The following is a 13,318-nucleotide window of genomic DNA, read 5'->3' as shown; positions in this document are numbered from 1 at the left end:
TGCGTTCACAAATAACGGTCAGGGAGGTGGGAGGCTGGAGGAATCGCGATTGAAATCTTATTCTTTTTCACAGAACCCCTCCTCAATACCCTCGAAAATTTTCAAGTCCTCCCGTCTATATGATCACAATTTTTCAAGCCCCCCCCCCCCGAATTATCATACAGTCACATATTTTAAAGGATGCACGCAAAGAAAAAAATATACATGTTGGGCAGTTCTGCTCGCACATGTTCAACACTACCTGTTATTAGCAATTCGTAGAGCCATATTCTTAAGGGATATCTTTAAATTGATTCATTTAAAATGCATCAGTGGACTTTTTTTGATATATCAATGAAAGCCGACTGTCGGACTGAGTTAGTCCAGTCTGGCCAGGTCAATGGCACCTGACTGCACTAGACGCTACTTATAAAAAAATTACAAAAATGACAATACATGGAAGGTTACAATATTCCATCAAAAAATTTCTGAAAATTTTGATGTAATAATGGTAAATTGGGTAAATTAAAATAATTATATTTAGCCACACAATTTTTTATTTAAATTTACTTCCTGTTTTACTTTTGTGTTATTTTACGATGGGAATGTAAAGATATAGCAAATCAAACACGGTGACCTCATCTTTTTTCTTTAATATTTGATTATTCTCATATTCTAGAATTCAAAAAATCCCTGATATCTTTCAAGTCTCGTGGTCATGTGTTGCTCTCTGGCCTTATCTTGTGTACGAGCGTTACAAGATCCGAACGCTTTTTCAGCTACTTCATAGTCAGACTATCTCTGTCACTGCCGGGACGGTAACGTTGCCCGTAGGCGTAGGCTGTAGCGGGCAATAGCTGTATTATTTTGACAATTATTTTGATAATTTTGACAATAACGTTGTTCAGTTTATGCAACTGCGCGCAACTGCATACTTCTCGCGAAAGAGCGAGGAAGTGTCCCTTTCTCGCTAATTTCTCGCAAATTTCTGTACTGGTGCACCCAACATTTATATATGCAGGCTTTTGTCGACAAAGTGAATATTGTGTGTTTCAGCATGCTGTTGGCAGACTGCAAGAAATTGTGTTTTACATATATTGCATATAAATATTAGAAACAAATTATCGACAGATGCAGCTTCTGCCCCGCTGCTAGGCTTACGTGTTTGATTTATCGCAGACATTCAAACATTTTTAGATTTTTTCGAGACAAGTCTAAGTAAATGAAATGCGACAAATGTGTTCTAGATCTTGTTTAATTATTACTAACATTAGAACAATTTGATGACATTAAAATGTTATTAAATTTTCATTGAATTTCCCACCAAACTTTGGAATCATAAAAAGTAAACCGAACCAACACGATTTCAGGTGCCCCTATAGGCAGAACAAAACTTTCGAGTCGCCCCCTGTACTACCCAAAAATTTTCGTATTCCCGGCCCCCTGCATTCCTCCAGCCCCCTTCACTGTTTTGTGAACGCAGCATTACTGTCTTAGTATAATCATTTCTCCACAACCGGTCTATCTCCAAGACAATTCATTACCCATGTCTGTGACTCTGTCAGCTCGGTTACGATGAAAAGCAAGGCAAGAATTTTTTCCTGTTTTTTTTCTGTCTTTCTGTATGTCTCTCTGTGTTTCTGTTCATGTCACGTTAGCTCTGTGACTGACTGTTTGTCTATGTGTCTGTCACCGTCATTTCCCCTTTCGCTTTCTCCACTTATGTCTTGCCTTTCCCGCCTCCTTATCGCCGTCTGTTCACCCCTTCAAATTTATACCACTGTTGTTCTCTCTTCCTGTCTCGAATACTCTACACCGTTTCCTCATTGCAGACTAATAACGCCCTCCGATGTTTCTTCCTCGTTGCGAACGTTTCTGCCTTAACACAGTCACCTTACACATTCCGTTATTAGACTTCGTAATTTAAATTCAGGCACTAGAACCGAGTGTGCGGCGGGATATCGAATATTTCGTCACACTCGACTCGGCATGCCGTCAACGTGTCCCGTGTTCGCTCCCGCCAAGCACTTTATTCCCCCAGGGCGTTAGGAATGCGATGTCATGACGCACAAGTCAGGGATGAGCAAAGTTCCCAAAATTAATAACGTACCCTCCTCTTCAGGGGAGCCACGGTATGGCGTCTTGATAATAGCGACCGTGTGGTACGACATACATGAACACGTGTTCCTTATTAGATAGCGGAGAATTGGTCGTATTGGAAACGCCCAGGGGAATGCAATTGAGGAAAGACGTCATCGCTAATGACCAGGAAATTACATCTATTTTGGCGCAGTTTTATCTAACCCTGAACGCAATATTCATTGGAACGCGTTATCACCATGGCAACAGTTCCCATCGTCGCCTGTGCTCAGGATGCAGACTTGCCTTGGATATATTTTCGAATTAAAGACGACTATTCTATGAACTTCTCTGTCTTTTTTGTTATGTATGTATGTATGTATGTATGTATGTATGTATGTATGTATGTATGTATGCATGTATGTATGTATGTATGTATGTATGTATGTATGTATGTATGTATGTATGTATGTATGTATGTATGTATGTATGTATGTATGTATGTATGTATGTAGCTTTATCTATCTATCTATCTATCTATCTATCTATCTATCTATCTATCTATCTATCTACCTACTCACCTACCTATCTATCTGTCTGTCTGTCTGTCTGTCTATCTATCTATCTATCTATCTATCTATCTATCTATTTATCTATCTATCTACCTATCTATCTATCTACCTACCTATCTATCTATCTATCTATCTATCTATCTATCTATCTATCTATCTATCTATCTATCTATCTATCTATCTGTCTGTCTATCTATCTATCTACCTACCTATCTATCCTTAGTCCAAAGTGTCTATATCCTTCTGATAAACCAAACAAATGACATTTCGTGTAAATCTACCATGTAATGTATTTACATGTCTAAGTTGTATCTATTAAAACGTATGAATATTTCAAATACTGACAGCGGCGTTTGGCGCGAAAGTGGCAGTGCCTACGATTGGTTGTAAAGTCTTTTGCTACGTGAGTCGAAAATGCGCCTTTTGAGGTAACGAAAAGGTGAAATGATAGGATTGTGTGTATAGGTGCATGTGTATATAATGTGAGTTTTGCAGTGGAGTGGGGGAGGGGTCAGCAGTTATAAGTTGTACGAGGAGTTAATTCAAAGCTGTAGGGACTAGCAGCGATATTTTTGCGCTGGCCATAACGGTTTTGCGAGTGTAAGAAACGGATACTGACTCATATTCGTCGTCTCAAGAACAGCGCTAGTTCTCTGAGTGTTTGACAATCTCATGTCGATTTCTCTCTAAGTCAAGTCTGGTAGCGCCACCTTCAAATTACGACAGCAGCATAAAACATGAATTTGAAAGTTTTGCTCCGGTGATGAGGCAAGTTGATGTCACTTGTCCAGTGATGACTTTCTGACGAGCATACTGCCGCTCGCACTGCGTACGATTCGATGAACGAGCTTTAATTCAACTTTAATCCGAAAGTATTCCTCCTCCGTCTCGAACGTAAACATCCTCCCCGCGTCACTTCCTTCCCTTGTCTATTCTATACTTCAGAGCCAAAACGTATAATTTAGTACAAAATCGTCCCCAAGTTTTAATACTTAAGCTTCAGATATCTCCCCATGAATTCAAAGTTGTCGGTAACAAAATGAAAAGGAAGGCAATTCAAAGGATTCTGGCAGGGCGGTTGCCACGCCGCTGCCGCGATTTGATGTGACGTCGGCTGAAATCTCATAAAGTTTGAAGCTCTGCGCTCAGTAAATAACATCCGGCTACGAAGCAGTCGGGCTTGTTAAATTCACTCTCGCTTTCAAGTTGGTCGCCGTGTCTTCATCGGTATCTGTTCCGCGCAATTAGCACAGCAGAGGTCACATGACGAGCCTCTCAGCACCCGACATCTTACAGTTGCCGCATTGCCCATTTCTATAATGACGGCAGAACGAAAAAAAAACCTACTAATTTCATTTTACGGAGAGTTTTATATCGGTTTTCGCTAACGAGCGATATTCCTATCAGGGGTTTAGAAGATTTAATTTTCGACGCTTTATGCCTGTAATGGCGCATCTTGTTTAGAGTATGCCTCTAAACAGCGGCAATTTTAACATTAATTTCCGCCTCGTTATCCGGTAAACCTGCCATTATTTAGCTCGTTGGTTGGCGGGGGAACACGCAAACTAATAATATGATGGGTTAATTTTCCCCCGTCTGTCAGAACCTATTCATGTCTGGGGTTGCAGATAAAAAGCGCCATGATCGTCGTGTAAGCACGCATTTCGGCAAGAATGCTTGTCGACTGTGCTACTTAATTTTGCCTCAGTTCAGAAACTCTACCTGTAATTTTTTGTTCTTTTCGATTGTCTGGCGCACTAAAGAAATGAAGTTTCGGATTCGCGGACTGATTTTAGTCGCTCTTGCGGCTATCGTGGTAGCTTTAGTAAACGCAGATGCCGATATACTCCGAAGAAATGCTCGTCTGGTGAGCAGGGTCTCTGAGGCAAAGACGGGACCAAGCGAACTGAAAAAGCGGGTGGTGGCGAGCGCATCTCGCTCAATAAGGGTAAGAGACGTTTCTTCGAGACGTCTCAGCGAAACCCAGTCCAGAAGACTGTCATCTATCGATAGAGTTGATGCTACTCTTGTCGGCCGTCGATCATCCTCCGCCGCTATAAATCGACGGGTAGTACGGGTGAGTATTCCCGACAGTCGAATTCGCGTCGGTGGCGTTGACAGGAGGGCAGTCCTCGCTACCGATCGACGGATCTCCTACCAAAGACGAGACGCTCTGGGTATAAGACGCGGACCACCCCAAGAGAAGCTTTTGACGAGGACAGACAGACGAGCCGTGTCATCTACAAGGAGAGATACGGTGAGTACCAGAGTTTCTGTGACATCGAGGAGAACAGACTTACAGCGCAGGTCCATATCAGAAACGCGAGGAGGGAGATATCACAGGTTATCAACAACAGCGAGGTCGGCAATAGAGGGAAGGGCAGTTATCGCTTCGCGGAGTCAAAGCAAGGCTCTACAACGGCGGTCATTATCGACTGTTCGGAGAGGAGGGTTGCATGGCAGAACAAACGAAAGATCGCGGTCAACATTGAACAGAAGGTCAGTAAAGTTGTCACGAAAAGACACCAGGGATGTACGTTCTGTCTCGGCAGTCAGGCGGGATGTGACAGACAGGCGGGCTGTTTCATCTATCAGGCGAGATTCCAATCAAAGACGGCTTGCCGTCTCAGTAGTCAGAAGAGACATCAGGGAAACAAACGCCCGGTCTGCCTCTGTAGGAAGGATTGCACCCGGTAGCAGGTCGGTCGATTATCGAAGATTGTCGAGTACAAGATCAGGTGTGGCGCAAAACTCCCTGGTACTGAGGAGTGACAGATTAAACAGAAGAGAAGTTGGCGTGGTGAGACGGTCATCAATAGGAACGAAGGGCAATAAACAGCAGATCACCCACCCAGACCAGAAGGCTTAGCACTTCAAGACTCACTGATGACGTCAGGCAGTCCACATTGGCTCGCAGGGCAACACCAGAACGGCGGTTGGTCGGAATAACCTGGCGAAGAGTGAACGCCGAGCGGGTGACCAGGTCAGCTGCAAGAGTTTCAAGCCCCGAACGCAGGGTGGCGAACGTCCGAAGGTCTGATACCGCAAGGCGGGTCGCAAGAAGCGATTCGCAGAGAGCGGCGCCTTTGAAGCCACGAATGAGTAGAATTGCCGCGAGTGGAGAGCGACGTTCAAGCTCTCTTCATCAACGCGGCCCTGCCAACCGACGTGCGGTGGCGATGGCCAGATCGATGCATGAAAGAAGCGAACTGACGAGACTTGGACACAGAAGAAATTCAGTCGACAACAGGGTAAGGAACTTGTCAAGTCAGCGGCATAGAGTAACTTCCGTACGAGACAGCGTTAAGGGAAGATCACCTATGATGGCGAGATCCAGTGGTAACCAATCCGGGGTAAGACGGAGTGTTTCACATATCCGACGCACGATCAGAGATGGGCAAAGGCGCGCAGTCATTTCTCGACAACGACTCGGCCAACGCCGGACGATTGCAGTCGAAATGAGAAGATCTGCTTTAGACCGAAGGAGTGCGCTGAACCGGCGGAATGCGGACACAACCAGACGTGCGACCACCATGACTCGGCAGGCGAGCAGATCACAAGTCGACCGACGGTCTGTCCAAAGAGTCAGGTCAAACGTTGAGCGGAGAATGTTGGATGTCTCGCGAACGAGACTGGGAAACACTCGAATCAGAACGACAACCCGGCGATCTGCCGTAGAACGAAGGGCGAGATATGACCATAGAAGACTTCCGTTGAGATCTGACTTAAATAGAGGAATGGTTGCTTCTAATAGAGAAATCAGAGAAAGGAGATCGGTCCAAATCAATCGTCGTTCTCTACGGGATCGAAGAGTGGCGCCAACGTCAAACGCGAGGCGCGTTGCAGTCGGCAGTGCAACAGGTGGTTTGATCAGAGAAGCCGTCAGAACATATTCGGTGAGACACGATTTAACCAGACGCAACACTGAACCAGTGAGGCGAGTAGCCGAACGGAGAGCGAGGGCTTTGACCCGCCGAGTCACAAGTAACACAAGACGAGTTGCCGTCAATTCTGAACCTGCCGTCGCCCGACGAACGACCGTCGGCTACCGTCGTAACGCATCAATGGGCAGACGTCTTGCGCCTGTATCGCAACGCCACGCAGTCAGGGCAGTTGTTCAACTCCACAAAGCCGGCGAAAGCTCGGGCATCACGATAGTCCTGTCGGTGGAAGAACCAGACCTAACAACTAGCAACGCCACTGCAACAACAATTAAGGTAAGTGGTGAAAAAATAGTCCTGGCTATCGTTTGATCAGTGAATCCAACTTTCAGTTCAAATCCTTGACTCACTGCACATCATCTGACTGAAAATTGGCCGCATTGGCCATTCGAACAAATGCGATACTGAAATATTTCAACATATGTCAGGAATTTTAGTCGAAGAATCAACGACAAAGCTTTTACAGTACTACTGGTACTTTAAGCGACCCAATTTGTCATAAAGTGCTTAAGATTTTAAATTTGGTCATGATAACGTGACGTAATGATACACTATCCATCTCCAAAATTCCAGTGTCTTAACTATCACACACTGCGGCTAAGGCGTATTATACGTTGTTTAACAAGGGCATGTTCCATACGTAATGAAGTGCTTTAATTTGTTGTTAACCCGAACATGAGACTCATTTTAAATTTACCATGTCGCTCAATCAGGCTCGCTCGATCAAGTTGTAAAAGGACAAAGTTGATTGGGTCATGATTACAGCTACAAGTGTATTACGAACATTGAGTGCCACTCACCTCCCGTCCGCTCGGAGAGCTCCGTGAACGGACAAATCACGGAAACCAACACACCGACATTTGAATACAGTTCGTATCCTTGTTTGTGGAGGAACCGTGCCCAGGGATATACAAAATGTGAGAGTTTGTGACTGCAGTCATCCAACGTGATGAAGGACCGCAACCGCACGTTGGCGAAGAGAGGCAAAATATAATGATTCAAGTAAAAAAAAACTTTTCGAGCTTTTTTAACATGTTCTGTCGTTTGGGCAAATAAAAGAACTTGCGTTTTAATGAATTCGAACACAGTGACAGGGGTGCATGGCACATGATGTGCCATATACTAGTATCATAGTTCAACTTGACATCAAAAAAAATCAGTGTAAAATACTTCAAGGTCTTCGCAACGCCGTTTTTAAGGAATATACATGTTGCTCGCTGAGAAATTTTGCTCGAGAGTTTTAATTTAATGCTTCTATCCCCGCAGGACTCGAACGCAGACTCGGAGTTTGTCCCCCAAGAGAAAGTGATGTTCGCGGACGAGGATGTCGACGTGGCAGTATCGGAGAAAAACACCTATCAATTTGTTGAAGGTAGGAAAAACTCTCTTTCAATCGACGATAACGACACATTAACACAACAACAAAACACTAAACAACAACATCATCATCATTATCATCATCATCATCATCCTACAACAACATCATCATCATCATCATCATCATCATCATCATCATCATCATCATCATCAAAAACAGCAGCAAACGATGACGGATATTTAAAAAGTTACTAAACATACTGGTTTAAATATGGTTTCATTCAAACTCTAGTGCCTTACCATAGAATACTTTATTTAATTCATCCATTATAACAATGGCATTATAGTGAACTTACACGAAGATGAGAAATAATGTAAAGAGTCGTCAGTTGCCCATACACCATTTTTTTCTAATCAATTATTGTACCGCTCGCTATGATGATCAACTTGAACGGTTTCTTCTTCGAGTCAGTATGACTGCAATGCTTGAACCCACTGATAGCGAACTTACTCTCAGCTGTTCATTCTTATTAGCCGCTCGTCTAGCTCTTGCAGCGGCAAGGAGTTTGCGTGAAAATGTCTGCCCCGTGTCTTTGTTTCCTATTAAAATAGTGAAGTATCTCTTTCGTACTGTGCTGACTTGTGAGGAAACACATCTTTGGAAATTCACCTAACCACAAACAATGCCGCAAAATATGCAATTACATTCTCCACTGACGACCAACGCCCTCTACGCTTACGTTCTTTGGTGATTCAAATTGTTAACGCATTGTTTATGTAAGACTTGTGGCTACTATTGAGTTCTACATGTTAAAAGAAGCTCTATCTATTAACAAGTTTCGGTAGAAGACACCTACAGTGTGTTTCACCTAGGTACCGCAACTCAGCGTATGAGCCGGACACAATTCACGTACAAAACACACGATTAGCTTGGGTATCACAGACACATTTCAAAGCCACCAACTCGTCGATTAATTACAGTAAGGGCGACCATTAGATCTTGGGAGGGGGGGTGGTCAAAAACAGAAAAAAAAAATTTCAGAGCAGAAAGTCAGGAAAAAAAATCTTCAAACTAGTCTGCAAAATAAAAAAAAAAAATAAGAAGACAAAGGCGTAAAAAAAAATCTGCAAAAGTCTTTAAAATTTTGAATTTTTTTAGATTTTACCGACAGAAAGCAACTTTCTGTATTTTTTAGTGCATCCTCCCGGCACATTTTTAATTTTAATTTGTACATTTAGGGTGACTGTATCCCTTATACTGGAAGTTGTGATTATCTTATCTTTTCAGGACTTTTGTATTCTGATCACTTGAAAATTATGAAATTATAGAACCTGTTTTCTACTTGTTTCCTGCGTACAAACCAAGCAGGTACACTAGGTAAAACATTGAAACTATGGTAAAGTTCTATTTGCCTTTTAAGATCAAGGTAAACAGATGCAGGCCACATCAGTTTCATTTTTTTCACAGCATTTTATTGCAATGATGACTGCAAGAATGGGTGAACAAGTAGAAACACTTCAATAATGATAAAACAACATATCAAGTCATTATGTATTATTTTGCTTTTAAAAAGGCATTTTCAATTCTTTTTTCTCAAAAAACAGCCTCAAAAACAACAGCAACACATTTTTTAACATTCAACAATACACTACGTAGAATGCCATCTATCCAACAAATCCCAACACAAAACACACAAAAGGGTTGAACTTTGAAAGTTTCTCGATAGCAAATACTGAATAAATCTGCATGAATAATCGTTTTTGTGTAGCAAATTTCAAAGAAATTGGACAAGCCCTTTCAGAGAATACAGATTTTTTGACCATGAATGGCATAAATTGCCCTAAAAAGACGAATATTGAAATTTCAACACATCTATACACATCCAATCATTTGGACATGCTGCTACAGAGAAATAGATGTTTTGATCAAAAAGGGCAACAATTGCTCTAAAAACACAAATATGCAAATTTAACTATATTATTTAGCTTATTTTAGCTTCTCAGCTTGTCAAAATCAATTGTGAATCATGAGATATGCATGATGTTTGGTGGGGTGCATGTAGCCATTTCACCACGCAGTAGAAAGGGAAGCCAGGAAACCAAAATAGTCAATTTTCAAAACTATAGGAAGCTACTGAGGAGCAAGAAGACCATGTTTCAGAGGAAGATGTGTAATCCGAAAAAATGCTCCCAAAGTGCCACCAAATAACACCATTTTTATCTCTATTTTTCAAAAGCTCCAACAGCAGGAGGGGGACACCCCCTCCTGACCACCCCCCGCAAAAATACTCCCCAAGTGCCATCAAATAACACCATTTAAATCTCTATTTTTCAAAAGCTCCAACGGCAGCAGGGGGACACCCCCTCCTGACCACCCCCCGCAAAAATACTCCCCAAGTGCCATCAAATAACACCATTTAAATCTCTATTTTTCAAAAGCTCCAACGGCAGCAGGGGGACACCCCCTCCTGACCACCCCCCGCAAAAATACTCCCCAAGTGCCACCAAATAACACCATTTTAATCTCTATTTTTCAAAAGCTCCAATGGCAGGAGGGGACACCCCCCTCCTGACCTCCCCCTTCAAAAATACTCCCCAAGTGCCACCAAATAACACCATTGTAATCTCTATTTTTCAAAAGCTCCAACAGCAGCAGGGGGACACCCCTCTCCTGACCTCCCCCCCCCCCGTGACCGCTTGCGTGGCCGCTTGTGGTGCTTGGCACCACATCTTTGCCCTCTTTATCTTCAGACAGCGACGAAATAAAAAAAAATTATAAATCTGAAAATTTACTCTGAAAAAAAAATTTGCACAGCTTATCTCAATTGGAAAAAAAAAATTTCAGAAATTTACAATAGTAAAAAAAAATTTTTCACAATTTCATTGTGACCACCCCCCCCCCAAGGTCTAATGGTCCATCCCTAAAGCAGCATGGGACAGCCGCTGTCTGGACTGAGAGATAAACAGTTGACTAGACTTGATCTACAATGTAACTGTTTCTTTTACAATTTCAGCTAAGAGTTCAAGAGGTGAAGGTATTCTCAACAGAAACTAACTAAAAAGCCACACATTGTAGATCAAGTGTATCTCTCAGTCTAGACAGAGCGGCTGCCCCATGCTGGTTTACTGTAATTAATCATTGAGTCGGTGACTTTCAAATGTGTTGTGATACCCAAGCTTATCGTTTGTTTTGTGCGTGGATTGTGTCCGTCTCAAACGCTGAGTTGCGGTACCTAGGTGAAACGCACTGTAGGGCGAATTCTTCGATTTTTCTTCATTTATGGAAACGGACGATTATTTACATAAAATGCTGAAGTTTATCGCCTGACGGCGCCGTACTAGCGCCCTCAAACAATACTTTTGATAAAGAACAGAAGTCGCAGTTTCACTGGTGGTAATGTGCATCATAGATTGCTATTATTTACAGCATCTTAGGGAGTCAGAATCTAGGGCTATTTACTTCTTGATTAGTTTTTTGAAACAATTCAATACGAACGATGAGTTTTAGGCAGACAATTGGCTAAAAGCTTCCGAGATGTTGTACATTAGCTTCGGTTTCATTTTAAGAGAATGTAAAAAGACGGGAGTTTTTAAGACTAAGATGAGATTTTCCGCATTTCTTATTATTTTAGGTTCTACCTTACAAAGTACAGGCGTCTTCGTCACCTCCAATTTCACTGAGCTGAATTTCCCTGAACCAGTGTTCGTCAAGGCAAACCACACAGCCTGGGAAAACGAGCCACTGCGCATCGATCGTCTCCTAGCAACGGCGATGCCCGCGTCAGTCATCTGACAAGGGACTAAGATACCATCCACAGGAAGCCGAAAATACCCAAAAATACCCGAAGGTGTACATTATCGTGCAAGTAACGTAGACTCCATTGTAGTTGTGTCAGCATGCTTACTAGTTATAAGTTACAGAAAAACAAAATATATGCACAACGATGTCACGTGATAAAGCGTTTCTCAAAGCAATATTTAGACAGAGTTGGTTGAGAATGGGAACCGTGTCGTGCTGATTTTGATCGACCATAGAAAACTGAAAATGTAACAGAAACAAAATTCTGAATCCCAACTTTTCAATGACCAGATCAGAAAATGTTGAGCTTGAATTTTACTGTCGACTCTTTGAACTTGAACTCTCGAGATAATATTCGAACTGGCGCCATCCAAACGGTAAAACGCAAAATGAAGTGAAAATTAGTAGGTCTAGTAAAACTAACTTGAGAGCGAGAAATGTTAACGACAGACAGAGCAAAGTCTTTTTTGAAATTCTATGATAAAGCGTTTGCCCTTATTGTACAGCTGTCGATAAAACGTTAATCACAAGTTTTGACATAATTTATCGGTCGACGCTTTTTACTCTCCAATCACGTCGCCCATGAATATTACGCGCAACTTGCCTTTCAGAGAATCCTTATTATTGCCTTGCGGTGAAATAAACTTAGAAATGCAGTTTAAGTTAGCCTCTGAAATTGTAAAGACCTGCAATACTAATTGCATAGTTGCGAAGAATTCCTAAGCACTAGTCTTGATAAAATTGAATTGTTCTGTCGTCGACTTTCCCTGCTCTGAAAGGCTGCTTGAATTTGATTACAATGTTCGAGCCGCTCCACTGAGGGCGCTCATCACGTTGATGCGTACTGAAACAGTATAACTAAGGTGTTGTATCCTAACATCGACAGCGGTCACTCTGACAGCGTCGCCTCATGGAACATCTTATTCCTATAGCATCGTACTTCTATAATGTTTGTTTCGAGCAAAATATCTAAGGTCAAGCTCAATACTGTTTCTCTTTTTGACAAATTTGATTGAAAAAAAGCAGTGGAAACGGAACAAAAATTGCCTTCAAACTTGTGTATGAAAGTTAAGCGGGAAAACATTTTGGATGCGATAGAGTCCAGCTGATTTTGTTGATCTCAACATGTAAATAATTGTAATCAATAAGTGTGTCTTCGTAATAAATCAGTTTCATGAGCACTATTTCCATGTATTGTGTATTTTCTTTTTTGTTGTATGAATAAAAATGAAACCAAAGTATTGCAAGATTATGTACGTACCACTGAATACTGAAAATGCCTGAGTCATCTCAACAAAGTGGCAACTTATCATTAAGTAGTATGCGTCTAAGGGACAGATAATCGGGCTCTGATTTGTTTTCAATATGTTTCTGCTTTACCACTCATGCGGGTTCACTTTAAAGCTCTTGGGGTGAGAACAATCATGTTCACCATGCCAGTCTTAGTTTTTCGAAAAAAATCGAAAATTGTATTTTCCCCCGTAAGGTTAACACAGGCACGAAGGCCATTTTGAATTTTAAACATCGGTAAATGTCAGGTAATTTTGTTTCTCTAGAACCCAAATTTGCACGGTTACCCTTGATTATTCTTCTTGCTTTGGTAAGAGAATGGTTGAAAGTTTCCTTGAGAG

General features: G+C 42.0%; 1 protein-coding gene across 1 annotated transcript; it reads left to right on the top strand.

Moving 5' to 3' along the window:
• Positions 1-4,192: 4,192 nt before the first annotated feature.
• LOC139142059 (serine/arginine repetitive matrix protein 2-like) lies at positions 4,193-12,871 on the top strand. Its single transcript, XM_070711849.1, has 3 exons — positions 4,193-6,847; positions 7,838-7,943; positions 11,521-12,871. Exons 1-3 carry the CDS (start codon positions 5,729-5,731, stop codon positions 11,679-11,681), a joined length of 1,386 nt encoding a protein of 461 aa, XP_070567950.1. The 5' UTR covers positions 4,193-5,728; the 3' UTR covers positions 11,682-12,871.
• Positions 12,872-13,318: the final 447 nt, after the last annotated feature.

Source organism: Ptychodera flava, chromosome 10 (assembly GCF_041260155.1).
Source record: "Ptychodera flava strain L36383 chromosome 10, AS_Pfla_20210202, whole genome shotgun sequence".
In the NCBI taxonomy this organism is placed as follows: Eukaryota; Metazoa; Hemichordata; class Enteropneusta; family Ptychoderidae; genus Ptychodera; species Ptychodera flava.
The sequence above is the reverse complement of the archived record's forward strand: the minus strand, read 5'-3'. Positions and strand labels throughout refer to the sequence as shown.